Genomic DNA, 27668 nt, shown 5'->3' with positions numbered 1-27668 from the left:
CTGCATATGCTTATGATGACAGACAGTATGGCTGTTCTGAGTGGATGACATGTCTGGTCATGTGGACAGGCAAGCTGGAGAGAGAGATGCTTTTATTTGACGTGCATTCCACTCAACCTTTTGCTTGTGCATATGCTCCACATATGCGGCAAGGAAGAGCAAAGAATCAAAATCAGCTTGACGAGTTAGGGTCCCATTTAGTCCTTCCTGAAATAGGGCTTCGCTTTCTAGGTCCAAACGCCATGGCGCATTTTACGCACAGACGCAAATGTGGAGCGTGCGCTCTCGCCGCGCAAAGGAGAGAGAGAAACGTGAGCCTCCCTCCGCCTTTTAAACATCCACGCTGTCCACGTCCTCAAAAAGAATGGATCTAATTAAATCGATGCACTCGTCATCACGGGCTGGACTTTTTTTTTTTTTTTTTTGCCAAACGGGCTCTGGTGGCGGCGGAGAGGAGGCTGGGAGATGCAGGACCACATGACTACGCAAGGGAGAGAGGGATGGGAGTCAGATTGGGTTTCTCGTCTCTCATTGGCCGGTGGGCTGACTTTTGACACGCAGACCCGGGACCCTCCTGCCGTATAAATAGGCCTGATAGGACTTTATTATTCTAGCATCACGGCTGCAGGCTTCTGCTCAGTTTGGAGTTACTCGCGTCACCTCAATTGTATGCCTGCTTGAAGGTGGTTTAAAAAGAGGGGCACAGCAGCACAAGGAGTCTGCATGTCTGTTTAGACATGCTCAGCTTTGTGGATACCCGGATTCTGTTGCTGCTTGCAGTAACTTCATACCTAGCAACATGTCAACGTAAGTTTTACCATATCTGCTCTTTTCTCTCCTGGATATTTCCACCCTACGCTGCTTGAGGATCTTTTGGGGCTTTGGGTTTGGAACTTACGTCAACGTCAAGACAGACAGCTCAGATCGCTGCTGCTTTAAAAACTCAACGGAATGAGTTCAAACGGAGGAGTCTTCGTTTTTTTTTTTCTTTCTTTTTCCAAGGATTCAATAATTATCATAGGAGTACTTTCACTCCTGAGAAAAGTCTTTTGAACGAGACGTCGAAAGTAGTCGTACAAGATCTTAGTTCCGTTAGATTTTACTTAATGTTCTTTTTCTAAAGTTGAGGGGGAGAAAAGATTTGGGGCGTTGTACTTAAGTGTTCCATGCAGGCAGGCACCCAGGGATGAAGCTTAATTGTAGGAAAAATGCAAGGGTGCCCCCTTGTGGCTAGTAGTGTGAACTGCAGCTTGGTCCCGATTTGATTCAGACTAACTTGAGACCAGTTAATGAAACGTAGGAATTACACTGACCGGTACCACGATACATATTTTTTTTTTTAGAATTAATTTATCACGTCATATCTTATCCTACATTTGCCTATTTAAAACTACGAATTTTAAATGTATTTTCTTAACAATGTGCATGATTTGTGCTTTGTTGTAAATGTTCAACATTTCACTACCTGAAAAGGTTGAGATGAACTTTGTCTCATCAGTCGGTGCGACCGTCTGCGTCACCTTGTGGCCAAGTTTGGACATGCCGCTCTCGGGTTGACGGGGAGGTCCGGCAGTACTAGCCGGTCCTTGTCCACAGATGCTTCCGTTGTCCCTTTTTGTGCCGATGCACAATGTAGCACCGTGAGATGACAAAAGCAGTCATTAGATAAGCAAAGTGAACATTTGAACCACTTTGAAAAATCGATTCAGTCAGGCTGAGCTACACATTTGATTCAAAGCAAAAAAAATGATACCATGCAATGATCAATTGAAGTGACACAATGCAAATGATAACTACTGTCGTTTTAAACTCGACTGGCGAGAGTTGTCCTAAAGGCATACGGGTCCGTGCCTGTTTGCCATCACTGACTTGATCCCAGCTTTGATTGACATTGTTGTTGAGAAGACATTTCCCATGTCAGCTTCAACTACGAGCACATTTAGCATATAAAGCGACATTGTCATGGGATATGATGCCAAAGTAGCAATGACGTTTTTTTTTTTTTTTTAGCAGGTGTTTTATTTTGCTTCTATTCTAACGGTGTATTCTCTTTTCTCTCCCAACCCTCCTCCTCTCCCTCTGCCTCTGTCATCTGTCCAACGCTGCAGTCTCGGTTAGTACACGCATGCAAACACGTACACGACATGATGTTAGCATAGTGTTACCTTGTCTTTTGTTGGCCTTCCAAAAAAAAACAAAAAAACACGCACGACGTAAGGTCCTGTGCAATTTGAGCAATCTCGGATTTTTTAAATCTGTCCTCGGGTCGGTGAGGGTCCGACTGTCTGAAGACGGTTTGGAGGAAAGCTTAAAGCGGCAGGCGCCCTCAGGGGTCTGCGTGGCACAAAGGGTCCTTTCTAAGGGGCTGAAGCGAGGGGCAGCGGCCTTCCTCTGCCTCCTCATCTTTTTGGCCATTGAGGGATCACGTCTGATCTCTATTTGAATATGTCCCAGCAATGCCAATTTTCAATTCAAATCAACAGATTGCTTCAGCAGCTCCATTTCGATTTGACCGTCTCAAAGCACTTTTATACGTGATCTCAGCGCTGACTTTGCTCAGTCGGCTGTTGCTCAGTTGCACTCGTGCTTTACCCAAATGAGACTTGGAGGCCTCAACCTCACGCTTTTGCAAGCAAAGCAGAGAGGATGAGGCTTTCGAAATTTTAAGTGAAAGATGAAACTTACATGTATGTTTCTTCTTCTCCATCTAGGGTGTGAAGGTGAGCACATCATGCTTGTCTTTTGTGTGCTTTAACAGCTCACAGCATGGCACATCAGAGCATTAGCATAGCGCTACGCAAAGGGCAACCTTTGTCATGTCCCGTCACGTCTCCTAACGTGCTTGTCCTGCGTCTGTGAGGTCAAGTTTGTTGACATTTGATTAATGAACCTGCTCTGCATCAAGTGCTTTATTCAGAGTCGCTTAGAGAAGAAAAGTTGGCCGCTTAGAAGCAGTTCACTCACTCACCAGACATCTGGTCTGTGTTTTACGCTGACGAGCTTTTTTTCCCTGCCGCAGGGCCCCCGAGGAGACAAAGGACCTCGAGGTGACAGGGTAAGCTGAAATGGAAAATGGATTGTTTTTAACATTGTATCATGGGAAATTGTTGTGGGTTTATTTTGGTTTATGTTATTTTTTTTTTTTTGCAAATGAGGAATCTTGGACATTTGTTGACATGGTTTGACCTCTTAACCTTGTTAGGCCACATCCCATTTTGCATGACCTCATGTCACCATAGTCGATATTTTACTGTTTTGTACCAATTTACTTAATTCAGCAAACAACCATGGTATTTTTAGCAGTATTTTAGTAGATTGTTTTTAAAATATATATCTTTAATGGAAAGAGTAAGAATAAGACAACAAGAAAGCTTGACATCTCATCTCATGGCCGCACGTGTCTGTTTTGTAGGGTCCCCAGGGACCTGATGGAAAAGATGGACTACCCGGACTCCCTGGCCCCGTTGGCCCCCCTGGCCCTCCTGGACTTGGTGGAGTAAGTTCCTTTGAATTATTTGTAAAAAGTCAACTAACCCACCACAAAGCAATCAATGACCCTGTATTGACGTACTTTGGCCAGCACCTAAATAGTGTATTGATGTCCCCCATATTGGTCACCGTGTCAGTCTGATGACATCACTTCCTCTTAAATTAGTATGAATTTGGTTTGCAAGCGACTGTATATGAATTTTTCCCAAGCAGTTCTCCAAATCATTATTGTGCTACATTATTTGTGGGTGACTCTGTTTTTTTGTCTTTTGCAGAACTTTGCTGCTCAGTACGCTAAGCCTCCCGATCCAATCTCACCCCCGGTGAGGGCCCGTGCCACTTTTCAGCAACACGCCATTTTGTTGAAGTACCAATACATGACATCATTTCTTAAATCTCACACATTGTTTTTTTCCTCCCTTTAGGGCCCAATAGGCGACCCAGGCCCTGCCGGAGCCGTTGGAGCCCCTGTAAGTTTAAATTTAGACTCAAATCATAATTTGGTGTCCCACTGGCATTATTATAACTGATGGCCGCACTTCTTATGTGTCTTAACAGGGACCTCAGGGACACACCGGACACGCTGGCGAGCCGGGCGAGCCCGGACAGACTGTAAGTTCATCATTCTCTCAAAATGTGAGGACGACTCTTATCACGAACACTCTAATTTGATGTCTCAGGGTCCCGTTGGTGCACGTGGCCCCCCTGGAGCTCCTGGCAAAGTCGGAGATGACGTAAGTAAACAATGGTTTCAATGGCAAGTTCTTTTTTTTTTTCTGCTGTTCTCTCGGGATTAAATTGAGCCACTTTTCCAATTTCAGGGTAACAATGGCAGACCTGGCAAGGCCGGAGACAGAGGTGTCCCCGGCTCTCAGGTAAGCAACTACCTGCCCGTTGCATTTAACGGCGCAATACCAATTGGTCTCTCTATAACATTGTGTTTGTTTTGAACTACAGGGTGCTCGAGGATTCCCCGGAACCCCTGGACTTCCCGGAATGAAGGGACACAGAGTAAGTGACCAGACCGAAATTGAAGAAATGTGATTTATTTTTTATTTTTAAGAGTTGTTCCTATAGGTGGGAACAAATTTTTTAAAAAGATTTTCAAAATGTCTGAATTTACATGATCATTCTATATATTTTTTTAAACTATAAATACATTCTTCACAAAAGTCAAAAACCTCAACATTTAAAATGACCATCGACCTGAAGACATTGACCACAACACCGTTCAATAGACTCACCTCTCTTTAGATTGTTGCTCATCTGAAGATGGCACCGTTTTATTTCATCACTATTGGTCATCATCATTTTCCTTTCTTTGCGTCAGGGTTACAATGGCTTGGATGGACGCAAGGGAGAGCCTGGTGCCGCTGGAGACAAGGTAAGAAAGTGGCCAACACAAAATGAGTATTCTTTCTTCAAACTAGTGATGGTGAAAAATACCTTGCTCACGTTCGTCCCTCTTCTCCTGTTCAACAACGTAGGGTGAGGCTGGCGCACACGGAGCTGCGGGCAGACCTGGACTTGTTGTAAGTGCTGCATGCTAAAACTGGATCCTGGCCTTGTTGTTGGACGTGACCTTCTGCTCAATTAGCAGGTCAGCATTCTGTGAATGAACACACATCTGTGCTTTCCTCCATACAGGGACCCCGCGGTCTGGCTGGTGAGAGAGGTCGTGCCGGCCCTGCTGGACCCGTTGGTGCTCGTGGTGCTGATGGCAACACTGGACCCGCTGGTGCTGCTGTAAGTAGCGTCTCAGGCTAAACCTGTGCAAATAGGTGCACGTGTTAGTATTTAGGGCGACTTATCCTAACTGTGTCTACTGCTGCTCTGCTCTCCACAGGGACCAGTTGGTGCTGCTGGCGCCCCAGGTTTCCCTGGTGGCCCTGGACCTAAGGTGAGCCTCATGTCACCTCACTCTACTTTTTTTTTGTTTTTGGAATCCGTTTGATTGGCACAGTCACCTCATTCCCAACTTGAAGTATTTCCAAAGCACAGATAGGTTGGGCCAAGTGCATTGATTGGATGTTTTTGGCCATTTACAGGGAGAGGTAGGACCTGCTGGTGCTACTGGTCCCACTGGACCTCAGGGAGCTAGAGGAGAGCCTGGTCCCAATGGTGCTGTTGGCCCCGTTGGTCCCGTCGTAAGTACACTACTAATACTTTGTGATGAGCACATGATTGAAATCGCCACTTGTGTTGCTATTTCGTGTGTTTATGTATTGGTTCTTTCGGTTCTTTCTTAGGGTAACCCTGGTGCTAATGGTATGAACGGAGCCAAGGGCGCCACTGTAAGTGTTGAAATCATCTTCACTAATTGGATCATACTTACATCATACACATGGCATAATAGCCCCAAAAGATGCGCTGTGCTACTCACATGTCACTAATGGCTGTTCCTTCCTTATAGGGTGCCGCTGGTCTTGCTGGAGGTCCTGGTTTCCCCGGACCCAGAGGAGGACCCGGACCTCAGGGACCTCAGGGTGCCACTGGTCCCAGAGGCCTGGCTGTAAGTTAACATTCACACAAAAACAGGGCCGCCCTCATCTGCAAACACAAGAGTAAACCTTGCACAGGTTCACGCATATGAATGACGTCTGGTTCACCTGTTTTAGGGAGATCCTGGTGTCCAGGGTGTGAAGGGAGATGTCGGTGCCAAGGGTGAGCCTGTAAGTTTGAAAGACATCTGACTCATTCTTTTTCTCTAAAGTTGATGTGCGGCTCATTGTGTTGTCCTCCACATTTGCTGCCTTCTGCAGGGTAGCGCTGGACCTCAGGGAGCTCCCGGACCTCAGGGTGAGGAGGGCAAACGTGGAGCTAATGGCGAGCTCGGTGCCACTGGCCCCGCTGGTAGCCGTGGAGCCAGAGTGAGTGAATGGTGGCAATCGAATCGTCATATCGGACGCCATCTTGTTTTGAAGATCACCTGACAGTCCTTGTGTGTGTGTGTCTCCTGTAGGGCTCTCCCGGAAGCCGTGGACTGCCCGGTGCTGAGGGAAGAGTTGGCCCACTTGTAAGTAAAGCCTTACATGTGGATTTGAGACGGCTCTTTTTGTACCTCATTTTTCACCTCGTCTTCTATGTCACGTAGGGTATGCCTGGTCTTCGCGGAGCCACCGGCGCTGCTGGAGCTCGTGGAGCCCCTGGAGATACTGGCCGTGCTGGTGAGCCTGGTGCTGCTGGTCTCAGGGTGCGTATAGTTGAAGACCTACCAACATTGTCACTAGTATTATGCCTGGAACTAAACTCACTTGTAAAATACATTTAACCAGAACGACACATTTTCAACAGGGTCACCCCGGAAGCCCCGGAAGCTCTGGACCCCCAGGAAAGGAGGGACCTTCTGTAAGTAACCTTCAAAACAAAATATAAGGTGCAGAAAAAAAAAAAGCTCGGGTTATGCTAATCGTTACGGTTACCTCCTGTAGGGTCCTGCTGGACAAGATGGACGCACTGGTGCTGCCGGCCCAACTGGACCTAGAGGCCAGCCTGGAAACATTGGCTTCCCTGGACCCAAGGGACCCGCTGTAAGTAGAAACAAGACGATCAACAATGGGACTAACATGATGGAATAAAGACGTATAGCTACATCTTAAACGCGCAACGTTATCTTAACGTGTTGAATGGATTGAATGTCTTCTAGGGTGAGCCTGGCAAAGCCGGAGATAAGGGATCTAACGGCCCCACTGGACTGAGAGTAAGTCGCATGACTTTAAACAATTGAAATGAATGATTGAGCACATCCTTAGTATTCTGCTCTTTGTGTAGGGTCCTCCTGGCCCTGATGGTAACAATGGCGCCACTGGCCCCATGGGAGTTTCCGTAAGTGTCTGCTGCGAGTCATTTAACAGTGTAAAGCCATGATTTATTTGTTTTGATTTTTGTTACAATAACTTTGCTTCTCTCTTATAGGGTGGTGCTGGTGAGAGGGGAGAGGCAGGACCTGCTGGAGCTCCTGGTTTCCAGGTTTGAGTCCATTATTTGCCAGCAATAATTTAGGATTGGGATTCCCCACCTTCATTTTTACATTGAAGAAAATGGGATACAAGTTCTTTTCTGCATTTTTAGTCAAGAAAAAAAACAACAACAACACTCAATTGATTTGCCCGTCAGTGCGTGCGTGTGTGTCACTGGCATGGAAAGAGGAAGATACCTTCATTTTAGTGAAACATTTTCAAATCAAATAAGCGAAACACGATCGTCTCCCATGCCACCGGTTGCTATAACATGCAGATAGTTAGTTATGAATCCTTCAGCCTACATGCAGTGTATTGTCATACTTACTGGTTTTGATACTTTTTCAGGGTCTGCCTGGACCCGCTGGTAGTGCTGGAGAGGCTGGCAAGCCCGGAGACAGAGTAAGTACATCGCTGTCAGAAACACAGATATCCATCCACGTTTGCTATCATGCATACAAAGCTTATCAAACACGCGTGTCCCTAACAGGGTATCCCAGGAGACCAGGGAGTCGCTGGACCCGCTGGTGCCAAGGTTTGAGCTTACTTTTCCAGTTGGCTGATAATAACCATTGTTGGTTATTTGTGAAGCCTTAAAGGTATTATGGGAGCGGACTTTGAACCCATGGCCTCTGTGTGCTACCACAGGGCGAGCGTGGTAACCCCGGTGCTGCTGGAGCTGCTGGACCTCAGGGACCTATGGGAGCCCGTGGAGCTTCTGGAGCTCCTGGTGCTGATGGTGCCAAGGTAAGATGTGGAGAAGTGCTTAAGGCAAGGATGGAAGTGACCATCATTGAGTGCTCGCTGCAAATATGACCAAAAAATAAAATGCAAGGTCCGTGTCACGAACCGTCGCTTTTCCGATCCACTTACAGGGAGAGCCTGGCGCGGTTGGACCTGCTGGTGCTGCTGGCCACCAGGGAATGAGCGGCATGCCCGGAGAGCGTGGACTTGCTGGTCCCGCTGGAGTCAAGGGAGAGAAGGTCAGCACTGCAACTTCTTCATAGGATTTGCAGGAGTGAGTCTGACCTTTTTCTCGCACAGGGAGAGGCTGGACACAAAGGACCCGATGGCAATGCCGGAAGAGATGGCGCTCGTGTAAGTACAGCTCGGATCCTCGATGCCTTCACGCTCAAATGGTAGGCTTTGCTCTTGACGGTCTTCTTTTGTTGACGTCTAGGGTATACCTGGAGCTGGTGGACCCCCTGGACCCACAGGAGCTAATGGTGACAAGGCAAGTTGAAGACAAAAGTTGCTGGAGACGAAATGAGATATCAATTTACATTCCTGTCATCAGAAGAGACCGAAACGACATTCTTATTTACATGTTACCATTTGCTCTTCATAATAACATATCAGCTGTCTTTTATAGGGCGAGTCTGGATCTTTCGGACCCGCTGGACCTCCCGGAGTCCGTGGTGCCACTGTAAGTTTACCTTGATCCCAAATGTAGAAAATAAGTTTGATGAAATATGCATGATCTTGCTGAGCCCGGCCGGCTGTGTTTCTATTCAACACAGGGTGAGCGCGGAGAGGTTGGACCCGTTGGAGCCCCTGGATTCGCTGGAGCCCCTGTAAGCTAACAACCTCACGCGCCTAGAATGTTACTCGAGAATGAAATGCTTGGGCCGTGCAGTACATCTTTGGACACATTAGTCAAGTCCTGTTTCTGCTCCACCCCACAGGGCGCTACTGGACAGGCCGGAGCAAGAGGAGAGCGTGGACCTGCTGGAGGCAAGGGAGACACTGGCCCCGCTGGTGCCGCTGGCCCTGCTGGACAAGCTGGACCTGCTGTGAGTAGACAATTCATTCTGGAGCAATGCACGTGGCTTTGCTATTTAAGGTCACGACACAAAATGGACTCATTTGTTCGACTTTCACATGCCGGTGCGTTCAAAACGATTCGTGATCCTACCGTGAAATTCATTCTGGACATTTACCTGTTTTTCAGGGTCCTTCTGGCCCTGCTGGACCTACTGGTGCTCGTGGAGACAATGGCCCTCAAGTGAGTATTGGGGAGAAAAAAGAAAACACACAAAAAAAAAGATTCCTCAGCACACACAAGCATAGCATGTGGACTCACAAAGTGCATGGCATAATTATTGAATTTACAACATAATACAAAAGTTCAAACATGTTGCCGTTCATACACAAGAAACAAACGAAAGCAAACATCATTTTAGTCATGCCTGAACAACTGCTGCTTTTTTAAAAATGCCCACTGAAGGGGCAGCTGACCTTTATTGAACCAGGGTACCATTTTACATTATTATTATTATTATATTATTTTACACATAAAACGCACGGCACAGACAAAAAGCTCCCAAAAGTAGAATTACTGGATTAATGGTTATCTGGTCTCACTTTACTTACAATCTCAGTCAGTTTAATCGGACAACAAAAAAAAAAAAATCATAGAAAACCATGGCAATTTCTGTCTTTGAAAGGCAATAAATATGGGTTCATTGTTTCTTATGTCCTTTAGTGGAAGGACGTTACATTTTTCTTTTCACGATTGCAAATCGCTTGCATGAATTGATCAACAAAAGTATATTTGTTATAAATAACTTACGTGAAATTGGATATTTCCCACTGCACCTGAGCTGAGAACAAAACAATAATATATTTGTGGCTTTGTCCACACTGTTCAACCATTTCAATGTTATTATGAATTCCATTTTACAGCCACTAAAACTCCAGTTGCAAATATTAGTGATTGACCTACTTTTGCACCATAGGGTATGACTGGTTTCCCTGGAGCTGCTGGCAGAGTTGGCCCCGCTGGTCCTGCTGTAAGTACATTTTACGTTCGTTCAAAATATACACACACACACACACACACACACACACATTTCATTGACTGTATGCTCTTCCTCTCAGGGTATTACCGGACCCCCTGGTGCCGCTGGTCCCGCTGGTAAAGATGGTCCACGTGGACTTCGTGGAGATGTTGGTCCCACCGGTCCTGCTGGAGAGCAGGGTATGGTTGGACCTCCTGGTCTCGCTGGAGATAAGGGCCCCAGTGGAGATTCTGGACCTCCTGTAAGTTCAAGTGGCGTAATCATTGCTAATCATCATTCATTCATTCATTCATTTTGTGATGCTGTACTTGGGCTTAGGGTCTTACTGGTGCTCCCGGTGCTTCTGGATTGATGGGTATGGTTGGAATTGTGGGTTTTCCTGGCTCTAGAGGCGAGACCGGTTTTGCTGGTCCCGTCGGTGCTGTTGTGAGTATTCACGTTTTCTGATGATCCATCTTTCTTTGTAGTGACACATTGAACATCAGCAACAACACATGACTCATTTCATTTGACAAATGTCTCCATTATTAATCATTGATGATGTTGTCACCTCCAAGGGAGCGCCTGGTAGAATTGGACCTGCTGGTCCCGCTGGTGCCCGTGGCCCCGCTGGCAGCATTGGCATGCCTGGTATGACCGGACCTCAGGGAGAAGCTGGACGTGAGGTACTATGATCCAGTATCATCATTGTATGCTTAAATGATAAAAACAGACACTATTAATGAAGTGATGAGAAAATACAAGGTCTTGGGTTTGAAACTTTACCTTGCGTTACAGGGTAACACTGGTAACGATGGTCCTCCTGGCCGTGCTGGTGCTCCTGGACTCAAGGTACTACAAGGACAATGTACAGAAATGAAAAAAGATTCCTACTTAGTATTCTGATCCTAACCTTCCTGCTCCTGCTCCTGCCGTGCTTAGGGAGACCGTGGTGACCCTGGTCCCGCTGGTGCTTTGGGACTTGCCGGTACTCCCGGACACAATGGCCCCTGCGGACCTGCTGGAAAAGCTGGAAACCGTGGAGACCCTGTATGTTTCTACAGATAGGCTCGCATATTACAAACGGCACCTAATATCGTTTTGTGCCAACCATTTATTCACTCTACGTCAATACTACAGGGTTTCGCTGGACCTTCTGGACCTGCCGGACTCGCTGGACCTAGAGGTGCCGCTGTAAGTAGAGCTAGCGTCAAGCCGTAACACTACCATGAGGATTCTTAGAGTAAAAACAAAATAGCTGTCATGATCATATGTACTGTAGAACGGCAATAATGTCTAACGCCACGTACTTGCATGTATTCTAGGGACCCGCTGGACCCCGTGGTGAGAAGGGAGTTGGTGGAGACAAGGGAGACTTTGGAATGAAGGGTCTTCGTGGACATCCTGGTCTCCAGGGACCAGCAGGACCTGCAGTGAGTGAAACGTGCCACCAACATCGTCCTGATAGAAAGATGATTATTTATGATAGCGCAAATACATTTGCATACAGATACATTGAAGGACACTGTCATTGAAATGCATTTCCCTTCAGGGTGACCATGGTGCACCCGGACCTGCTGGACCTAATGGACCCGCTGGACCTAGAGTGAGTGAAGTGTTCATCATTTCCTCTCACATTTGCAACGACTGCATTAGAGGTCAGGTAGGACGTTGTCAATCTGTAATCTGATCAACATGTTTCCTCCCTCTTCAGGGTCCCGCCGGACCCCACGGACCTGCCGGTAAGGATGGTAGAGCTGGTGCCCACGGTACTATTGGTTCTTGCGGTGCTCGTGGAGCCCCCGGACACATCGGCCCTGTCGTGAGTACTCTTAAGAGTGACCTTTTTGAAAACACACGTGAGCTCTGTTACATATCAAAGCTCTCTCTTATCTCCGTTAGGGTCCCGCCGGACCTCCCGGTCTGCCCGGACCTCCCGGTCCTGCTGGTGGTAGCTATGATCTGTCTGGATACGATGAGTACAGAGCTGACCAGCCCGCCATGAGAGCTAAGGATTACGAGGTTGACGCCACCATCAAGTCCCTCAACACTCAGATCGAGAACCTGCTCACCCCTGAGGGATCCAGGAAGAACCCTGCCCGCACATGCCGTGACATCAAGCTCGGCCACCCCGAATGGACCAGCGGTAAGTGGAACTCTCACGGGATGGGAAGCATCGCCGACCTGAAATCACGCAGCGGAGCCAATCGAGAATGCGTCTCCCTGTAGGATTCTACTGGATCGACCCCAACCAGGGTTGCATCAATGACGCCATCAGGGTCTTCTGCGACTTCAACACCCGCGAGACTTGCATCCACGCCCACCCCGAGAGCATTGCCAAGAAGAACTGGTTCAGAAGCACAGAGAACAAGAAGCACGTGTGGTTCGGAGAGACCATCAATGGCGGAACTGAGGTGAGCGGTTCGGAAGGGACGGAGTGCAACGTGACGAACGCCACCTTTGGAGAACTTGTCAACAAACGCCGTGTGCGTGCGCCTTTTTGCAGTTCACCTACAACGACGAGACCATCAGCTCCCAGAGCATGGCCACCCAGCTGGCCTTCATGCGCCTGCTGTCCAACCAGGCTAGCCAGAACATCACCTACCACTGCAAGAACAGCGTTGCCTACATGGATGCTGAGAGCGGCAGCCTGAATAAGGCTGTGGTGCTCGGCGGCTCCAACGACGTGGAGCTGAGGGCTGAGGGCAACAGCCGTTTCACCTTCTCTGTGGTGGAGGACGGTTGCACTGTGAGTAGCGCTTTCCTTTCCGACGCCTTTCGTTAGCCAGACCACGCTGACCTTGTCTGAGCCGTGCGTCTCGGTGAGCCCCCTTCTGACGTTGCTTCTCTTTCCTCTGCCTCCCCTCCGCAGAGACACACTGGTGAGTGGAGCAAGACAGTGATTGAGTACAGAACAAGTAAACCATCTCGCCTGCCCATCCTCGACATTGCACCTATGGACATTGGTGGAGCCGATCAGGAGTTTGGTTTGGACATTGGCCCAGTCTGTTTCAAATAAATAGACTCATGATAAATTAACACCCCCAAAAGAGAGAAAGAACGAAAAAAAAAACCAAAATCTCGGCCCTTCTTTCTGTGTTGTTTTTTTTTTTTTTTAAAAAATGCTGATTTCTCACTGCGCAACCACTTGCTTAAGATGGGCAACTATCGGAAAGGACTGAACGGACTGAACGGAGCGATTGTGCAATGCAAATTAATACAGCAACCCTAAAGGAACGCGGGAAAACACCTTGTTGTGGGACATCATGTCATCCTTTTGTAAAAAATAAAAGAAGTGTAATAAAAACGCTGAAAGTAAGCATCACTTTGTGGTCTTTGTATATCTTCCAAAGAGGAGGTTTAAAACCACAATTTCCATGAAAATAAGGTTTAAACTACCTCATGCATGTACTTCGAATCGGCAAAATGGCGCGGGTCCACAACAGAGATGTTTGGGCTTCTAATGCTTCAAGCGTAGTCTCATGTCAGAAGGTGCTCGATCAATGGTGCTAGCTGTGGACAAAGCCACTTTTTTTTTTTTTTCTGTATTATTTTGTATCGAGTCTTGCATTTGTCCTCTGATACGCTCCCACTTTAAGCAGGTGGAATAGCCCTAAACCTGATGTCTAGTGTTTGTTTCATGTTTTTTGTTTGTCTTGAAATTTTTAGTTTGTTTTGGGCTTTTGTTCAAGCTTTCTACCTTTCAAATCACACATCCAGAGTTCATACCGACATGCCATTCTCACCCCATTCTGAATGGAATTTAGGCGGCCCTATCTTTCTCCAGAATGACATCGCAAAGTCTATTGTACCTATTTTGTATATGTGAGATGTTTAAATAAATTGTGAAAAGTTCTGAAATAAAGCATGTCCAATGTTCCAAAACACACTACTCATTGACTTAAGTGCTTTCCTGTTGACACAAAAATTGCGTGTCACTTACCTTTTGTCAGTCTGATGACTTTGTCGTCATCGACTTCAACGAGGCGCAGTCGTAGTGTGTACGCGTGCTTTTTTAACTCCGTAGTTTATTGCTTCTCATCAGCACCTAAACAACGCAAGATGTACAGTCAAAACATGTTCACCCTGTTCAGGCCAATGTGTGATGACTAACATGTTTGTTCTTGTACATATGCCTCCCTCCCTCCCATGTTGCTTTCTCCTTGCATATTACAGCTTTGGCATCCAAATAAATGACTATGATTTGAATAACTATGATTGCAGAGATATGTGAATGTGATTCACTTGGAAGACATCTACCGTCTAATAAATCACGACCTTTAGAAATGAGAAGAGCTCAAAATGAACCAAGTACAGTACTGTAGTAAAATTGTCAGCTGCAATACTTCTTTGACCACGAGAGGGCAGTGCGTACCTTCTTTGGGTTGGGTGCAGTATTGCAATTCAAGGCACGGCACTTTTTTGTTTGAAGCCATCCACTTATCAAGTGAGCAAAAGAATTGCAATTATTTGATTCACCTAAAATGAATAACATTTCATAGTTGGTGGTATAAACCTTACTTGCAATAACTCCATCAAGGCAGCAATCCAATCATTTCACCAGACAGCAGCCTCTTTTGTTTCTGGGTGCTTCAGTCTCCTGTTCAGAAAGGGAAACGCATGCAATATTTGATTTGGGCCAGTCTAAAATCTTCCGCTTTTGCACAAATTAATTCCTTTGTCATGCAACTTAAGTGTTTTGGGTCGGTGTCTTGTTGCATGATTAAGCTTCTCCCAAGTAGTATGAATGGATTTTTCTCAGTAAATTGCTAAACAAAATGCTTTTGTGGACTTCAGAATTGATTCTGCTGCTCCATCGTGAGTTGCGTCATTTAAGATAAAAGCAACTATTATAGGCCCAAGCAATCAGCGCACAGTGAGTCCTTTGTGAGATAAGATGACAGCTCGTAGAGTGGAGGAAGAACGTCACAGAAAAAAAAAAAAAACAACCCAAAAAAAAAAAAAAAAAACCTCAAATCAAGCCATACCGGTTAATCAGCCACACGCACGGTATGTCTGAGTTGTGTATCTGCAACTCCCACTTTAGTGTTCGGGTGTCACAAAAAGCGAATATGATTATATTCTGCTTGACATGTTTCGAGCAAATGTGAGGATAGCGAGCCTTAGATTTAGCAGTCAGTAGCAAAGTATGGAAGTGGGAGGAGATGAGAAGGAGGAGGAGGAGGTTAGGAGAGGCTCCTGTGGAGAGTTCACATCTGCTTGTTGTCATGGAGGAGCGAAGATGGCGGTCCTGGGCCTGGGCAAGCGTGAAATAAACCAACATTTCACCATTAGGAACGCCAAGTTAATCTCGCTCGCGCTCGTTGTTGCACTCGTCATATTCCACACGGCTTTACGCTATTTAGGAGGTAAGTTAGCCCACCCGTCGCTCCGGAATGGCAACACTTGACACACGCTAATGCTAACGTTATCTTCCTTTTCTTTGCGCCTTTCTTCTCGTTATTCTCACTCTGCTTGCAAGTTTTGTCCAAACAAAACCCGAAGATGCCGTGCAGTTTTGCAGCACTCACGTAACGCGAGCAGCGATTAGGGATCGGCTAAGTGTGGCTAGCCGACGCCGCGTTGAAGCGCTGTTGTTTACATGCTCTTTGCAGCATGCTTGACTGAGAAGGGCTTCAGATGAAAGAAATCCTTTTGTGCAGGATTGCCATTTCTTTTCTTCTGCACTCTGTCCTCTCTAATCGGAGCAGTTTGTCATATTAGAAACGCTTTCTCTGCTGTACGCGTTGAAAACAAACCGCGGGTTTGAGGCAAAACTGTGCACGATTTGACATTTCTGCACCACTAGTAATACTCAGGCAATTACTATAAAGGTTATTTATAGATTATAAATGGTGGCACGTAATTACACACTAGTAACAAAGTAGTCCGTCTATGTCCTCCCAGTGTCGAAATGTCATTTCATACTTTGTTCTTTTTCAAATTAAACAATACTGAAGCCTATGTAAAACCCGAAGGCGTGTGCAATATGACTCTTGATTCTATCTTGCACAAAGGGGAAAGGCCCCTTCTGACATTTAAAAGTAAAGTGACAATGTATGTTCAAAAGTAGATGAACCAGTCTGCCGAAAAAAAAGAGGTTGGTGACTTACAATGCATGGGAGTATTGTTTACACAGGCATTAGCAGCTCCTGTAGCTCACAATGACATAAGAGCGGAGCTTTTAGTCGGTGTCATTTTGGCCTTGATATTTCTTTACCAGTAGCTTCCTCTGTTCTTTGCCCTCCCTCCCCCCAGGCGGAGATTCGTGTGAATGGCTACTGTCCAGCGGACGTTATTTGGGGGAGAATGTTTGGCAGCCTTATGGCTGCATGATGCACAAATACAAACGCTTGTAAGTCACACAGATGTGCTCTGTTATCTGACAAACAAATAATCAAGACAATAGCTGCATGCTAACATATTGTCTTCTTTGTTTGACAGTGAAGCCAAAAGCTGCCTTTCAAAAAAGCGAGTGGCCTTTGTCGGAGATTCACGAATCCGCCAGCTCTTTTATTCCTTCATCAAAATTATCGAGCCTGGCCGAAGAGAAGATGGCAAGAGGGTATGCTTGGACAAAATTTAAGTCGGGTCATTTTATTTTACATTTTAAGTTATGGAGAGCGGGGATAATTGGAAGTAGAACAACTCGGAAGTCAGCTGATGTCCCGGAATGTCTCGCAGTTCAAGTCAAAGTGTAGCTGGATAGTCACATGGTGAAACAAGAATATCTTTTGTGTTTCATGTCTCATGGAAGCATGCGGACATTGCTTTTCAAGAAAAGAGCTCCTCTCTTTATGTGGTGAGCTGTTTTTTGTAGATTCTATTTATTCTAGATGAGATGTGCCAACATGTGACGGGAAGTGCTAAACATCCGCCTCTCTTTGTGTGTGTGAAGGACTTCCTGTGGTATCCAGAGGCGAATAACTCCATGAAGGAGCGTCTGATATCATGGACACGTGTAAGTGAGGATGTTCTAACCTTGTGGAACGTTAAGTCAGCCACAGCATCTTGTAATACGGCGGCGTGTCTTGCAGGAAGGCTCGGCAACGCCTGATGTTGTCATCCTCGGTGCTGCAACGGTATGTTCCTGAAAACAAGGCGGCATGAGAGTCGCTCTTCATTCTTTCTGTGTCTCCGTTCACATGCACAGTGGTCCATTAAGCTCCACGGTGGCAGCAGTGACACTTTAAAGCAGTACAAAGTCAACGTGACCGCCATGGCTGGTTACTTGGAGAGGCTGGCCCGGCGCGGAGAGGTCTACTGGGTCCTACAAGGTCAGCAAAGCCTCGAAATATGACCGTTGGATCAATTGAGTTGCAACAATGGGTTGCATCTACGCACGCTATGATGTCATTTCCTTCCAGAACCGGTTAATGAGGAGGTACTAAGGAAGGACCGGAAGGTAATCACCAATGAACAGCTGGAACTCTATAACAAAGCGGCAGTGGACGCACTTGATGGCGCAAAGCGGAACAACAAGTCGCTGGTCAAGCTGCTGGCCGCCTCGCGTAAGGCGGCGCTGGAGACCATTGAGCAGTCAGATGATGGACTGCACATACCTGAAGGCGCCAGGGATATTGTAAGTGTTCATTAGAACAAAGCTTTGCAACTCACTGGATAATACTCCACGTGTGGCCAAAAGTCATCTGCAGTTGTTTTAGGGAGCCATGGTGCTGATGAACGCCGTGTGCAACAAGCTCCAGAGACCCATCGACGGCTCCTGCTGCCAGACGGTGGCGTCGCCCAACCTCCTTCAGAAACTCGCCGCCTGCTTTTTCGTGGCCTCCGCCCTCATCCTCCTGGGCTTTTGCGTCCTCGGCAACAAACGCCACCACCGCCCCGTGCCGCCCGACGTGGAGAGCCTGGATGAGAAGAAGCCGGCGAGCGCCGTGGCCCCGCCGGGTGTCAAGGCGCCGTTCCAGGCCGTGTGCAGGATGGGCGTCATCATGACCTACTTTTACCTCTGCGATCGGGCCGACTTGTTCATGAAGGAGCAGAAGTTCTACACGCACTTGACGTTCTTCATCCCGCTCATCTACATCTTTGTCCTGGGGGTGTTCTACAGTGACAACAGCAAAGAGGTAAGATCTTTATCCCTGCTAATCGCTCTTGAGACGTGCCACCTCCATTGTTTGACTTTCCATGAAAGAACTTGATGATTATTTTGAAGTGAAGTTCAAGTTTTGCCCACACAGACCCGGTTGCTTAACCGAGAGCAAACGGACGAGTGGAAGGGCTGGATGCAGCTCGTCATCCTCATCTATCACATGTCTGGAGCCAGCGCTGTGAGTTCCTCTTTTTTCCAGAACATCTCATCTCATCCCGAGACGTCACTAAATAGGTCTCGTGCCTTTCAGTTCATTCCTGTGTACATGCACGTACGGGTGCTGGTGGCTGCTTACCTTTTCCAGACAGGCTACGGCCACTTCACCTTTTTTTGGCTCAAAGGAGACTTTGGACTGTATCGGGTGTGCCAGGTGAGACGACACAGAACGGAAGTACTGTCGTCAGAAGAATGAACAGAAGACAAATTCAATGTGCAATATTATTGAATGAATCCTTCTTCGTCCCGCAGGTGCTTTTTCGTCTGAACTTCCTCGTGTTGGTGTTATGCGTGGTGATGGACAGGCCCTACCAGTTCTACTACTTTGTCCCACTGGTCAGCTTTTGGTTCGTCGTCATCTATGGCATGATGGCCATGTGGCCTCAAATCCTGCAGAAGAGGGCCAGCGGTAAGCGTTTGGGGTCTGACCCAATTTGTTTCTTTTTTTTTTTTTCAAAATTTGGAAACTTTGAATTCGATGAATTGCTCAGCCCTCTTGGAGACGCGTTGCATTTTAAACTTACGGCTTTCTTCAATCGTGCAGCCAACAACATGTGGCATCTTGGTATCGTCGCCAAGTTTCTGGTCCTTCTGTTGTTCATCTGCGTCATGGCATACTCACAGGTGAGCCGCATGTTCACGTCATCCATTCGAAACCTTCAAAAAGATCATCTTAACTTTTACACCACTTTTCTTCGTGTTCATAGGAGTTCTTCAACGGCATCTTCTCAAGTTGGCCCTTTTCCATGCTCTTTGAAGTCAACGGAAGCGTCTACGAGTGGGGCTTCAGATGGAAGCTGGACAGATTTGTACGTTTTAACACTCGCAAGCCAAATGTTATTTTCCAACCTACCGGGTCCAAACTTGTTGTCACGTGGCAGGCGGTGATCTACGGCATGCTGTTCGCCTTTGTCTACCTGGTGCTGCAGAAGCGCCAGGTGCTGTCCGAAGGCAAAGGGGAAGCTCTGTTCTCTGCCTGGATTGCCAACCCGCTCTTCTTCCTCTCCATCATCACCTTTGTCGTAAGAGCGCTCACCGTTTCAACATTTTTATTGTGATGGTCCAAATGCTAACTCTCTAGATATTTCATAGTGAATGAGTTGCCTTAAAACGGATCACAAGGGCCTTAAAAGTTCCTACAATTGGCCTCCTTCAACCTGTATACACCTCATGAAGAAAAAAAAAAAAAAGTCTTTGTCTATACCGAAACCATCTCCAGTAAATCTTTTCGCCTCACCTGTAAAGAAAAATAACAATGTCAACACTTGTCTCCTCCCATCATTCCAGACATATTCCGTGTGGGCCAGCGGCTGCAAAAGCAAGTCCGAGTGTAACGAAATGCATCCGTACATCTCCGTACTGCAGGTATATTCATTTTGCCTTTTTTTTTTTGGTCATGTAATTTGAAGACAAAAAGAATGTGCTCTCACCCACTCGCAGATCTTGGCTTTCGTTCTAATCCGGAACATTCCCGGCTACGCCCGCTCCATCTATAGCTCCTTCTTTGCCTGGTTTGGAAAAATCTCCTTGGAGGTGAGACGCCCTTGAAATGCTTCATTAGAGCTCAATTATTTGCTATGACGCAAAGTGAGAATTAAAAAGAGCATACAATTGTAGTAGATATAAAAACTGTACACATCCTTAGCTATGTGATCATTCAAAACTTTTTGTAGTATTACCTGCATCCTGTTCAACTAAATAATGTTGTTGCACTAGTGTGCACACCCTCTAACAACTGGGTCATGTATTATCCAACAAGTCAATTCCTCCCACCAAGTGTTTTGTCTCCCCCAGCTGTTCATTTGCCAGTATCACATCTGGCTGGCTGCCGACACCAAGGGCATCTTGATCCTGATTCCGGGCAGCCCGTCGCTCAACATCTTGGTCAGCACGTTTATCTTTGTGTGCGTCGCCCACGAGATCTCGCTCATCACCAACGACCTGGCCCAGGTGGTCATACCTAAAGACACCACGACACTCCTCAAGAGGTTGGGCTGTGTGCTTGTTCTGGCTACGCTCACCCTTTTTATTGCCAGGGCGCGACAGAGCACCTGAGTCGCCGCCACGCCCAAGACTGCCCATACATGTTGTTCCTCGAACACCTTTTGACTGCTGAAATAGTCGAACACTGAAGAACAATGGCCAAAAGAAACTTTTTTTTCTTCCTCCTTTCACACAGCAATTGCTGTACACCTACCTTTACATTGCAAAAAAAGCAAGGAGGTACCAAAACAAACTATCAATGAAAAAAAGGACCTGCTGTGTCAGAAGTTCTCGTTCAGCACTGGAGCGGTCTCTCAAGTCTCCGTCCATCCCACGAGCTAAAAGCAAAATGACTCCACATCCGACGGACATCTTGAACAAAACGCAACAGCTTTCTAGTTTCACAATTGTGTTGTACAGTATTTGAATTGAAATACTAAGGACCAACATTTAGCTCTTCTGATCAAAATACAGACTTCCCCTTTTGCTAATGTTTTTATTTTTTTCGTCAGTAATCCTGTGCTAAAAGGTACTATACTGTGGTCACCTGCTGTAGCTCTGAAATTTTACGTGATATGTACAGTATTTAATTATTTAAAATTAAGCGTATATTTTATACTCTTATTTTGTACTTTTCGCGCGCTCGCCTAGTGAAGAAAGTAGTCGATTTGATGGATGACACAATGTTTTTAATTTTTTTTTTAAATCTGCCTCAGAGCTGTGGTAGAACATGCACTGGTTGGTCAGCACAACTAACATCCTGACTCAATTTCAACATGCAGCTTTCCACTCCTGACTCATACATACATGTACGTAGTCACCAACATGCACTGACTGGGCTAAAAGACGAATTGTTAATATTTTATATTTGCTTGTTTTTGTTTTTTTTGTCACCTGCCCTCTCCTATGCAGGATTTAGCACTTTTATTTAATGACACTCATTGCTGACTGAGTCCACGTGCAGCTAATTCTCTGCACCCAAGCAGATTAAGAAAATCAAAATATTTTTGTCACGATATGAACGTGCGATGTACGAGCTTTACCGCAAATGATTTTGGAGGTTGCATTTTGTATTTGTAATGAGATAACGTCAGTCACCAGGTTATTGTTGAGCCTCGGTGTCATTGCGGAGTCCTCAATTAAGATTTAAACGCAATGTTTTCTTGACTCTTCAACAGCGGTACTTTGGCTCTCCGGCCTTAATTGTTCCATTTGGGTAGTGTAAAAGCAACAACTATTTATACTCTTATGAAATTTGTTACACCTAATTTTTGTGATGTCTTAAAATGTGAAATGTATCCATATTTATAAATGCTGTACATAACAATGAAACTTCATAAAATGCACAGTTTTGGCTTTAGTTGTCTCAAAAGACATGTTTTTGATTTTCTACTGGGCCGCAAAGAAGAAAAGCATTTCTTGGAATGAATTTATTGACGTGACACCTTACATTTAATGTATAACGCACATTTTTTTTTTCAAGAGGGCCCCGTGTGTGTGCAAAGGAAGTAAAAATACATTTGGCACATACTCTCAATCAGTAAAAAGTGACATTTGCAGAACTCTGTTGTGGTAATAAAAAGTATATTGATGCTAAGTTTCCTTTATGAGGTGGGGGTGGGGACTAGCTACCTCAAGTCAGATCACAAATTCAGTGCTTCAGCCACCTTCCTCTCCTCAGGAATACCATTTACCTACAAAGAATTAGAAAAAAGATTTTCAGTTCCAATTTTTTTTTCTATTACCTTACAGTTGCAAAAGTGTTGGTGCTTGATGAATCATTTGGACTGAGAGTCCACCTACGTCTAACATTGCCTACCTCCAACCTTCGAAATGTAGACATGACATAACTATCTCCTTTGTTAGCAGTGAAAAAGAAAAAGGGATTAGTGTTCCACACACACAGCAAGGGGGCGCTCTTGTCTGAATTTATGTCTGGTACTAGCAGAAGAATACTTAAGAGCTAAGGACAACTTTCAAGAAATAATAGAGGCGGACACCACACTGAGTATTACTGGCATGCAACAGAATATGGAAGGTTTTTTTTTTTTTTTTTTAAAGAAGCAAATTGTAGTTTTAGTCATGTAACACTGATGTCAATGCATGCACATGATGATTGACAAATCCAACAAACCTGATGGCTGTTGTTGCGGTATGGTAATCTGGTTTTGCAGGTTTCTGAAGTCAAAGACATTTGGTGAGTGTGAAATTCACACGCAAGAGCCTTAAATGGAGCATATGATCACATCGTTCTTTGCTCCAAGCCCATTATGGCCAAATCACGGGGCACTTCCAAGCTCTTAAGCTGTACTTGTATGTTTAAAACAGAGAGAAAATAATACAAACAAGATGAAGGTTTCCTCTACTCACGTCTGCGTCCGCATGAGGGGCATGCTGGTCGTCTCGTAGTTGTCCGGGTGGATGGGCGGAACCACCTCGCCGCTGACCGGGTTGAAGACAGGCAGCGTGGAGAGCGGCCAAGAGATTTCCCGGTTCTTAGACATGATGCGCATCTCCTTGGTGGACTTCTGAATGGAGCTGTGGTGGACCAGCTGGATGCTGGACAGCCCAAAATTCAACACAGTCTGTTATTGGTTTTGGTATAGATCATTTTGCATAAAAATCTAGAATAGTTCAAATTTTGAAAGTGCTATCTGCCTCCTTGCATGCACTGGGGAAAAATATCTCTATTATACCCCTTTATTTCAAAATAGAGTAGTTAAGAAAAATTAAATTCTAATTAAACTACTAACCCCTATATTGAAATCATTTTGATACATACATAAGCGCCTTTACATAATTTCATATACGTTTTGGAGCAGCCCTCAAGGATGACACTGCCGACGCCGATGTGTATATGAATGATAATGGAAAAAGAAACATGGAAGACAGAAAAACGAAGGGGTCATAAAAAAAAAAAAAAACAGTTGAGGTAAAACACTTACGCTGATGTTTGCATGTTTCTTTTTTTCCTAGAAACAAAACAAAGATGGGATGAATGAAATACACCAACAGCAGTCATAACAGACTCAAATGGACACATTGATGGCAATGAGGTGGAGCCTCCTTAAAGGTGACATAGCGACAGTGAATGAGTGGTCATCGCCGTGGCAACAAATGGACGGATGATGAAAAACTGCCATTTCGATCCAAATTAGGGCTAGCTTGTGGCTAACCCCTGCCTCTGCGCTCAACATCATTCAGTAAATCTGCAACTAGTCATCCAAAGAATAATTCTGTTTAAATTTTGTGAATTAGAGAAAACTCCCAGGTTGTTTTTGAGCTCAGGCCAAAGCGTTAAAAGTATTACTTTGGCGCCATCTTGTGGTAATGGGTAGGAAGTAAAATATAATCCAGTTTGTGATATCGAAGATTAATGCTGGGCTTGTTTGTTTACAGAGACCAAGCACACTTACACCCCTTCCCTTCGGCAGCACATGGTGTAGCCCAGCATCAAGAGGAGCACGAGCGCCACCGCCGAAGGAACAGCCAGCGTCACGATGAAGTCCGTGAAGTAGTCCCGGCTCTTCAGAGACTCCGACGGGGGGTTGTACTCCCCAAATTCAGGCAGCACCCCTGGACCCGGCTCAGGGCGCGTGACGTAAACTGGGACTACTTTGTTGACGTCAACCTGTATTATGATACAGTATATCAAAATAAAAGCATCGACCTTGAGAACCAGAATGTCTCACCGCACCAGAGAGAGTTTACACCAGTCGATATGAAACTGCGCTCGGAACTTTTTGTCGCAGCTGATGACGGGCTCCATCTCCTGACTGCAGCGCAGTTGGTTGTGCGGGCTCTCCACCTCACGTAGGCACGATGAGAAAGGAACATCGGCGCCCACCATCACGTACACCCTACAAACACCAGCAAGAAGGAGAATAAAAACATTCCATGTTCAAGCATTCAATCTTTGATATGAAGCTCGCGAGCAGCAATGAAAGCGTCTTTGAAGCCTTTTTCAAAATGCTCATCATGCTGTGGTTGCTATGTCCATGCTTTTCTTCCTCACCCTTCCTTCAGGTTATTAATAGGCAGTGGCACACGTCCTCCGCGGTCTAACGCCGAGGTGATGTTGATGGCGTTGAGCCGCTCGGGCTGCCACACGTTCTTCACAGCTCCCAGGAAATCTCCCAGCACCTCGCTGGCCAGCATCTCCTCCACGTTCATGTTTTTGATGTAAAACTCGGCCTGGTAGGGTAGCGGGAACTCTATGAAGGGAGCGGTGAGGAGAATGAGGGCACATTTTAATCCGAAAAGCCGCGCTGGCTCGGCTATCATCATTAATTCTGACTCTTTGCAATGCTGCCGTCTGATTCCCTTGGCTCCAGATGGTTGACGACATCACCATATAGGAGTGATGATCATTCGTGTAAACTTGTGAGTGGTCAATGACGCACGATGTGAATGTACAGACACACACTTGTGAGGTGTTGGTTGAGGCGTGACTGCGCAGGATTAGGTACGATATGGCGTTTTTTACGTAATTCTAAGCAACATGTGTTAGCTGTTCTCATGTATGTAACTATTTTTGAAAGAAACGTGTTTAATTTAAATACACTTTTAAACACATTGTAAACAAGCTGCAATACAAAAAATCTATGTTGAAGTATTTCAAACCTTCTCATGAGCAATAAATTGACCCCAAGATCTCTGTTGCTGTTTTTACCTCATGAATTATTGATTATGACATAAGTATTTAATGCTTTTTTTTTTTTTTTTTTAGAGGGGCTCATTACACCATTCCAGAAGCAATTTAGCCATCAGAATTTAATCGGGGATCTGTGTGTGTGTGTGTGTGTATGCTAAGATCTCACACTGGTGCTTACCCTCAGTGGCCATGATGTTTATGACCAAGTTGTTCCGTGCTGTCTCGAAAGTGCGTCGGTTATAGGCGGTAATCTGCAACACACAGGGGCGGAGACTTTAAGCTCAGATCAGATCAGTGCGGCTTATATGGCAACTCTGGCGCGGGCTCCGCTCCGGAGGCCGGCCGGCCGGCGTAGCGAGCCGGAACGCTGCGCGGAGGCACATGCTGGGACCGCTAAGCCTTTTGGGAAAAGAATTTCGACAGTGGCATAATGGAATTAAGCCTGGCGACTAAAACCATAACATTGCGCCATGCTGCTAATTGAAGAAAAGCAGCTGAGTTCAGCAAAATGAGGTTTTAACGGTGGTCAGGAGGGTTTATTTACGCAACTGAGGAGAAGAAAAATAGGATAAAAACAATTTCTTCTTCCTCTCACATTGGTAACACACCTCTATGACGGTGGCCTTGCCCACATGCTCAGCAGTGGGGGATCCGTAGAGCACGCCGTCACTATTGGGAGTCCTCTGGATGTAGCGCAGCCAGCCGGGTCGGTCTGGGTAACCCAGCAGGTTGGTGTTGAAAGTGATGGGGTCGTTGGCGCTGTCATCTACAGGCAGAGTAGCTTTCAATAGATGCTCTCCAACGTTCTGACAGCACCTCAATGAAGCTCAAATGTGAAGTGTTGCCAGCAAAGCACTCAAACTGTATAATATTCCAAGTCACTCTTTGTTGTACCTGATTTCGGGTAGTGAGGAAACTCCCCTTTGAAGTACTCTCGTTCTAGGACGTGGACGAAGAGCACGCCGGCAGAAGGGTAGACGTTACGCTCGGCGTGCGACCTCGACAGGATGGTGATCACTGAAACAGAGTTTACCATAACTTATTTTTTTTTAACTTGCAGGAACGATAAAACTATACTTAATACGTTGCATGATAATTCTGTTGTTTTTCCAAGCTAGCCCCTTTTTTGCCCTCGCTATTCCCCTTCCCCCTAATCAGTCCACTTATCTTCCGACATGATGATTGGCCTCTCTTTTTGCCCTTTTCTCTCTTCCACAGTGGGTGGGCACCCTTTCTTTAATCGCCATGGGAGATTGAGTGCACAAGGAAGGAAGAGGGAAAAAAAATGTTTGCCCGGGGACAGTGACACACAGCACGACAGGCATATAGTTGATTCAAATATATTTGTCTCCACACCCCATCAGTGTCCGACACAAGTGCCACTGTCGCACATGAATGGGAATGTTAAGCCCTCTCTCCTTATGTAAACTGAATGAAGCGCCCGATGAGATTCGAATGGAAAAAAACAATCGAGGGTTTAGCTTTTAATCCACGTTCGTGAAAGAGGATATCTCCATTGTTGAGAGGTTGGAAAAAAAAATATAAAGATCAGGGCTCACTGTTACAATTTGGATGATTGAAGGGGGACGCATTGAAAGGTGGCTGAAGTGCTTGGCGGTATTAAAAGAGCACTGAGGAGCTGTTGAAGTCCAGACTAATCGTGAATGTTGAATGGGGCCACATCTGACACAGACGTTGTTGACCCGGCCATATGTCTGAAGTCCCCGAGGGCTCGGTCACAGCTGGCTACGATCGATGGCCTTTTGCTTGACACTTGACCTGGTGTTACTTATAAAAATGATGCCAGGTTTGATGATAATAAGAAAGATATTTCTTAATAACAAGATATCATTTCTAGTATACAGGTGTAGCGAATGTCACAGCTGGCGATTGTATCTTTCCAAAGACGGCTTGAGGGAACTAAGCGAGACAAATCCTCTTACAGCAACAGAGGGGCCGGGCCCCCCCTGACACTATCGAGACCAAGAATTAAAAACTCGCACGGTGGTTGGTGCCCTTGACAAAGCGCACACATTCTGTTCTATTCTTCTCCCTTTTGCGCCCCAGCACTTCTTCACCACACAAAAGAACGACGGGCCTCCAGTTTGCACTCATGGTCAAGTGGTGGTGGCTCGTCTACTAAATTCAGTGTGGTCAAAATGTTCAAGTGAGCACAATTGGTCGACCTGCAGCTCCTACTGTAACTACGTAATTCATCATCCATTCCCAGTTAATGAATAACACTTGAATACAAATGGAGCAGTCTGCTTAGAGCAGAACATTTCTATTCCGTTGCCAATTGACCTAAGTAAATGTCATAAAATGACACAATGATCCTGTCCAAGCTCGGGTCTCAGGTGCAGACAGGCCTCTAGCTAGCTGATGTGCAGACCAAAAAGGGATAGCCTTCATCTTCATATGTGCATGGTGCTCCACTCCGCTCCAGTCAGAAGGAATGCATGTGCTTCTTTGGTGTT

General features: G+C 45.9%; 3 protein-coding genes across 9 annotated transcripts in view; 2 read left to right on the top strand and 1 right to left on the bottom strand.

The window, feature by feature from the left end:
- Positions 1-601: 601 nt before the first annotated feature.
- col1a2 (collagen, type I, alpha 2) lies at positions 602-13547 on the top strand. 2 transcript variants are annotated; one of them, XM_049750911.2, is made up of 50 exons: positions 602-807; positions 2321-2332; positions 3030-3055; positions 3413-3496; positions 3765-3812; positions 3915-3959; positions 4048-4101; positions 4170-4223; positions 4311-4364; positions 4447-4500; positions 4820-4873; positions 4977-5021; positions 5137-5235; positions 5336-5389; positions 5538-5636; positions 5739-5783; positions 5903-6001; positions 6108-6161; positions 6252-6359; positions 6452-6505; positions 6584-6682; positions 6784-6837; positions 6921-7019; positions 7136-7189; positions 7261-7314; positions 7405-7458; positions 7797-7850; positions 7939-7983; positions 8097-8195; positions 8324-8431; positions 8493-8546; positions 8629-8682; positions 8821-8874; positions 8969-9022; positions 9134-9241; positions 9400-9453; positions 10187-10240; positions 10329-10490; positions 10568-10675; positions 10807-10914; positions 11027-11080; positions 11171-11278; positions 11369-11422; positions 11554-11661; positions 11781-11834; positions 11943-12050; positions 12131-12374; positions 12458-12642; positions 12735-12977; positions 13101-13547. In XM_049750911.2, exons 1-50 carry the CDS (start codon positions 738-740, stop codon positions 13245-13247), a joined length of 4047 nt encoding a protein of 1348 aa, XP_049606868.1. In that variant the 5' UTR covers positions 602-737; the 3' UTR covers positions 13248-13547. The 2 variants fall into 2 exon arrangements, with proteins under 2 accessions (XP_049606868.1, XP_049606866.1); XM_049750909.1 differs by lacking the exons at positions 602-807; positions 2321-2332 and having other exon boundaries at positions 2870-3055.
- Positions 13328-27668, bottom strand: part of sgce (sarcoglycan, epsilon) — a 15639-nt gene continuing 1298 nt past the window's right edge. For 2 of the 6 annotated variants that reach the window (XM_049750931.2, XM_049750927.2), the window contains 14 exons: positions 26086-26208; positions 25800-25957; positions 25370-25442; positions 24553-24751; positions 24235-24397; positions 23954-24168; positions 23483-23509; positions 22908-23096; positions 22672-22715; positions 22357-22394; positions 17846-22231; positions 17210-17318; positions 14750-14828; positions 13328-14667 (listed from right to left, as the gene is read on the bottom strand). In XM_049750931.2, coding sequence (XP_049606888.1) covers positions 22181-22231; positions 22357-22394; positions 22672-22715; positions 22908-23096; positions 23483-23509; positions 23954-24168; positions 24235-24397; positions 24553-24751; positions 25370-25442; positions 25800-25957; positions 26086-26208 — 1280 coding nt within the window. In that variant the 3' untranslated portion in view covers positions 13328-14667; positions 14750-14828; positions 17210-17318; positions 17846-22180. Of the gene's footprint in view, positions 14668-14749; positions 14829-16341; positions 17319-17845; positions 22232-22356; positions 22395-22671; positions 22716-22907; positions 23097-23482; positions 23510-23953; positions 24169-24234; positions 24398-24552; positions 24752-25369; positions 25443-25799; positions 25958-26085; positions 26209-27668 lie in introns of all 6 variants that reach the window. The other 4 variants (XM_068648865.1, XM_068648866.1, XM_049750930.2 and 1 more) reach the window with 4 other exon arrangements.
- casd1 (CAS1 domain containing 1) lies at positions 15201-21897 on the top strand. Its single transcript, XM_049750921.2, has 18 exons — positions 15201-15597; positions 16487-16583; positions 16673-16793; positions 16986-17030; positions 17127-17189; positions 17266-17310; positions 17382-17505; positions 17596-17810; positions 17893-18312; positions 18427-18516; positions 18589-18708; positions 18807-18963; positions 19099-19178; positions 19262-19363; positions 19436-19576; positions 19842-19919; positions 19995-20087; positions 20349-21897. The coding sequence occupies exons 1-18, from the start codon at positions 15378-15380 to the stop codon at positions 20607-20609; spliced, it is 2472 nt and encodes an 823-aa protein (XP_049606878.1). The 5' UTR covers positions 15201-15377; the 3' UTR covers positions 20610-21897.

Source organism: Syngnathus scovelli, chromosome 19 (assembly GCF_024217435.2).
Source record: "Syngnathus scovelli strain Florida chromosome 19, RoL_Ssco_1.2, whole genome shotgun sequence".
Taxonomy (NCBI): domain Eukaryota; kingdom Metazoa; phylum Chordata; class Actinopteri; order Syngnathiformes; family Syngnathidae; genus Syngnathus; species Syngnathus scovelli.
Note: the sequence above shows the minus strand (reverse complement) of the source record. Positions and strands in the feature narration are given on the sequence as shown.

Excerpts from the sequence above, each read along its gene's own strand:
- col1a2 (XM_049750909.1), top strand. The coding sequence starts at position 2,885 with ATGAACCTGCTCTGCATCAAGTGCTTTATTCAGAGTCGCTTAGAGAAG. Across the intron at positions 4,501-4,819 it reads CCGGAATGAAGGGACACAGA|GGTTACAATGGCTTGGATGG; the intron begins GTAAGTGACCAG and ends TCTTTGCGTCAG. Across the intron at positions 12,978-13,100 it reads TGGTGGAGGACGGTTGCACT|AGACACACTGGTGAGTGGAG; the intron begins GTGAGTAGCGCT and ends TCCCCTCCGCAG.
- casd1 (XM_049750921.2), top strand. The coding sequence starts at position 15,378 with ATGGAAGTGGGAGGAGATGAGAAGGAGGAGGAGGAGGTTAGGAGAGGC. Across the intron at positions 17,506-17,595 it reads GGTCTACTGGGTCCTACAAG|AACCGGTTAATGAGGAGGTA; the intron begins GTCAGCAAAGCC and ends ATTTCCTTCCAG. Across the intron at positions 19,920-19,994 it reads CGTACATCTCCGTACTGCAG|ATCTTGGCTTTCGTTCTAAT; the intron begins GTATATTCATTT and ends ACCCACTCGCAG.